The sequence below is a fragment of the Andrographis paniculata genome, unplaced genomic scaffold (genome assembly GCF_009805555.1).
Source record: "Andrographis paniculata isolate CXL003 unplaced genomic scaffold, ASM980555v1 Contig56END, whole genome shotgun sequence".
NCBI lineage: Eukaryota > Viridiplantae > Streptophyta > Magnoliopsida > Lamiales > Acanthaceae > Andrographis > Andrographis paniculata.
In genome coordinates, this window is record NW_026137591.1 from 527,015 (window position 1) to 530,690 (window position 3,676).

Below are 3,676 nucleotides of genomic sequence, written 5' to 3' on the forward strand. Positions count from 1 at the left end.
AATTTACATAAAAAATCAAATAGTAATCTTGTTGCAGAACGGATATAATATTTATTTTACTATTGGAAAGTAATATTAATAAATAGAGATATTTTAATATTTAGTTGATAATTATTTTTTTAAAAATATATAAAGTTTTGATTTAGATATATTAAAAAACGACAAATAAAAATTTATTAGTGGAAAAAATAATATTTTTTATAAAATATTGCATTAAAATAATATTTAAAAATAAAATTCAAATAAAAAACTTAAAGAAAAAAAACCCTAATACACATTTGTACTTTTTTATTTTATTAAAGTTTAAGCAAAATAATTACTAAATACTCCATTTGTTCCAAAATTATAGTTTAAGTTGTGTTTGACACCGGATTTAAGAAATATTAATATTATATTGATAGTGGGTAAAAAATATAGGTAAAGGATTTTTTTGTTATTGTGAGTGTATTAGTGTAAAAAATAGTAGTAATTGTGTAATAATAATGAAAAAATAAATGTAATTTTATAATGATATAATTATTTATAAAAATAAGACTTGTTTTGAAACGAACTAAAATATTAAATATCACTATTGTATTCAACATTTATAAAAAATCGTAACATTTAATTGTGAATAAAATAAAATTTTAATAAATCTTGCAAACAAGCCCTATCTATCTTATTGTTGACTTATTGTTATTTATTGTGACAGAATCCAATGCCCATATAGAGATATATATATATATATATCTTTGCTGCTTGTATCGTGTTGAAATTTTATTATTATTATTATTATTTATTTTTAATATATTATAAGTATTTAATAATTAATTGTCCTTTAGAATTGTAAATATTGCGAAAATAATTAAATGCGAGGGCAAAAATGTAATTTAATTATATATAAACTTTAATTTAATCCTTAATTGCCATAATTCTGAAGAGGGTGACAGGCGGTATATATATTGATGAAAGATCACAGGCGACAACACTACAGCATGTGAGGTGATTGAAAATGGACGGATCAGATTATTTCACTTAAGATTAAGAGAAGGTCAAATCTGCGGCTGTGATCTGACTGTGAGCCATCCAAGGTGACAGTTGGCACTGACACAGCTGCACGCCCCCTTCAGCTTCATTCATTAATTCATGTTACTTCAATTCTTTTGCTAAAACCGAATGCTTCTATAATTTTTAAATATTTTTTTTTATCCTCCCTCGAATTTTATATTTTACATAATAAAGTTAGACTTGTGCCCATAACATTTCAACCATAAAAAGAATAAAAAATTAAATAAATAAATCACCACTGTTACTTATTATTGTATTATTGTAAAATACTTCCATCGTCACAAATAAGGTGCAACATTTACTTTTGATACGAGTTTTTAGATGAATAGTATTAAATATGATAATTTACAAATTAGGTGATATAATGGAAAGATAAATATATATTTTATTTTTTTATTTGAATGATGTGAGAGAATAAAGCGTAGAGTACAAATTAAGTATAATTAATTATTTTTTATTTTGAAAATGTATTTGAGATATACAAAAAATATATATATATATTGAAGGATGTTTGGAATGGAGGACAAAATAATCAAAATCAAATAAAGCTGAGGAGTGTTTGGTCATGTTTTCAAATAGAAAATCTTATTATTCACTTCACATTATTAACAATCAAAATATATATATATTTTTTAAAAATATATATATTATATTAAAATACAATTGAAATAGAAAGATTCAAACCCAAATCTAAACCCAGACAAATTGTGTATTTTTATTGTTATATATTTATATATTTAATTTTAAAATAATATTTTAAAAATATTATGTACTATAAAAAGCACTACATACACTCATAATTATGTTAACAAAACCCAAACAAACAAAACCCCCTATTATTCAACTGTACTACCAACAAATTTTTCTATAAGCTCTTTTTTTTTTTTTTTTTGAGAAAAAAAAAAACATTTTTGAAAAAATCAACAATCAGTATAAACTGTAAATTCTATAGGAAAAGAACACAAATAATTAATCACCAAATAATTAAATTCCAACTTACTGTTACCTCTCCTAACCACACTGTAATTCCCCAAACCCGATTTTACCCCTAACTGCCCAACTCCGAGTTGACTCAACTCGGGCAGCGCCGACTCACTCGCCGGAACCAATTCCACGTTCTTCAAAAAATAACCGTTTCCGACGAGCTGGTTGAAAACCGCCGCCTCCGTCACCGGATTCTTCTTCTTCCTCTGCCCCATCGCCGCCCTCACGATCACCGTCAACATTTCATTCGCTAACCGGCGAACTCCTTTCGCGCCGCCGATCACAATTCCGGCGTGAACCTGCCGCGGCCGGGCCGGACCGCGCCGGCCGTGCTTCCCGGAAACCGGCTGGCTTATGTGCTTCAGAAGAACCGACTCGGGGCTCAGACTCCTGAACCGGCCGAGCGGATCCCCGGTCAGGAGAATCTCCTTCACGTCGATTAACAATATGTGCTTGAAATTCCGCTTGACCCGGCCGAGTAGCATCGGGTAAACCGCCCACCGACGGAGACTCATCGGAACCGGGTCGAGGAAACCGGAGAGTGAATTCTCCGGGTCGAGTTCGTCGACGTCGAAACCGACCACCGACCCGTAACTCGGCCGGTTCGAGTCAACCGGTTCTCCGCTGTAGTTAAAGCTTCTTCTTCCCCAAATCGGTTCCTGAATTTCCTTCTCCTTTCTGTTCAATTTCATAAAATTGCCGACGTCGAAGGCGGCGGCGCCGGTGTTGTTAAATTCCTCGGCGTACCGATCCAGCAGCTTGAGAAACAAATCACTCTCGTGTAAAACGACGTCGTCGAAATCAAGTCGCCGAGCCGGGAAGACGAGGACGAGATCCGATCTGGCGGCGAGGCTGGACCGGAAAAAAAGCCGGAGAAAGAGCTTAAGCACGTGCGAGGTAACCGCCTCAGGCACGTGCGCCACAACGACGTCGTTCATAGCTTTGTTTCCGCGCCTATAAAGCGCTCCCATTTTCTGCAAGGCGTGTGAAAGATTGGAGGAGGTTTGTACAGTTTGGTGGTGGTGGAGGAGGAGACGGCGGCGAGAGGCGGCGCCGGCGGCGGAGGGGGCGGTGTTGGGGAGAGTGGTGAGGGTGAAAAGGAGGACGGTGAGGAAGAGGAGGAGCAAGCAAATGGAGATTGTGGATTGAGCTTTTCCGAGCAGAAGATTTGAGGATGATTGAAAGGTATTTGTGAAATTTGGGGATTTTTTTGGCGGAATTGATTGCTGCTGATGTTGTTGATGATGATGATGTTCTTCGGGGAAGAAGATGAGGAGGAATCCCATTCTTGTGAATTTCATCCTCAAATTTAGGCTCTCTTTCTCGCTCTATATCTCTATCTGCGTGTATCTATGTCTGTCTCTATATATACAGATGTATATATATGAGTTTGTATGTATAGGTTGGTTGTTCTTCTGGTTGTAGTGAGCTAAATGAATCTTTAATCAGTCTTTGGTAGCTTTTGTTGTCTTTTGCTACATGATTTAACTCTAATCCCCCCATCACTATTTTCAACTTTTAAAAAAATATTTTTTAAATATTTTTTTATATATTATTTTAAACAATTTTTAAATTATTAAATAAATAATAAAAATATAAATATACACAAAATATAAATATTACAAAAAAATAAAATAAACACACT

General features: G+C 33.7%; 1 protein-coding gene across 1 annotated transcript; it reads right to left on the minus strand.

Annotated features, from left to right (window-relative positions):
- Positions 1–889: 889 nt before the first annotated feature.
- LOC127256777 (uncharacterized) lies at positions 890–3,441 on the minus strand. Its single transcript, XM_051282965.1, has 2 exons — positions 2,054–3,441; positions 890–1,109 (listed from the first exon to the last, which is right to left on the minus strand). Exons 1-2 carry the CDS (start codon positions 3,330–3,332, stop codon positions 1,021–1,023), a joined length of 1,368 nt encoding a protein of 455 aa, XP_051138922.1. The 5' UTR covers positions 3,333–3,441; the 3' UTR covers positions 890–1,020.
- Positions 3,442–3,676: the final 235 nt, after the last annotated feature.

Excerpts from the sequence above, each read along its gene's own strand:
- LOC127256777 (XM_051282965.1), bottom strand. The coding sequence starts at position 3,332 with ATGAAATTCACAAGAATGGGATTCCTCCTCATCTTCTTCCCCGAAGAA. Across the intron at positions 1,110-2,053 it reads TTACAGTGTGGTTAGGAGAG|CTGAAGGGGGCGTGCAGCTG; the intron begins GTAACAGTAAGT and ends TAATGAATGAAG.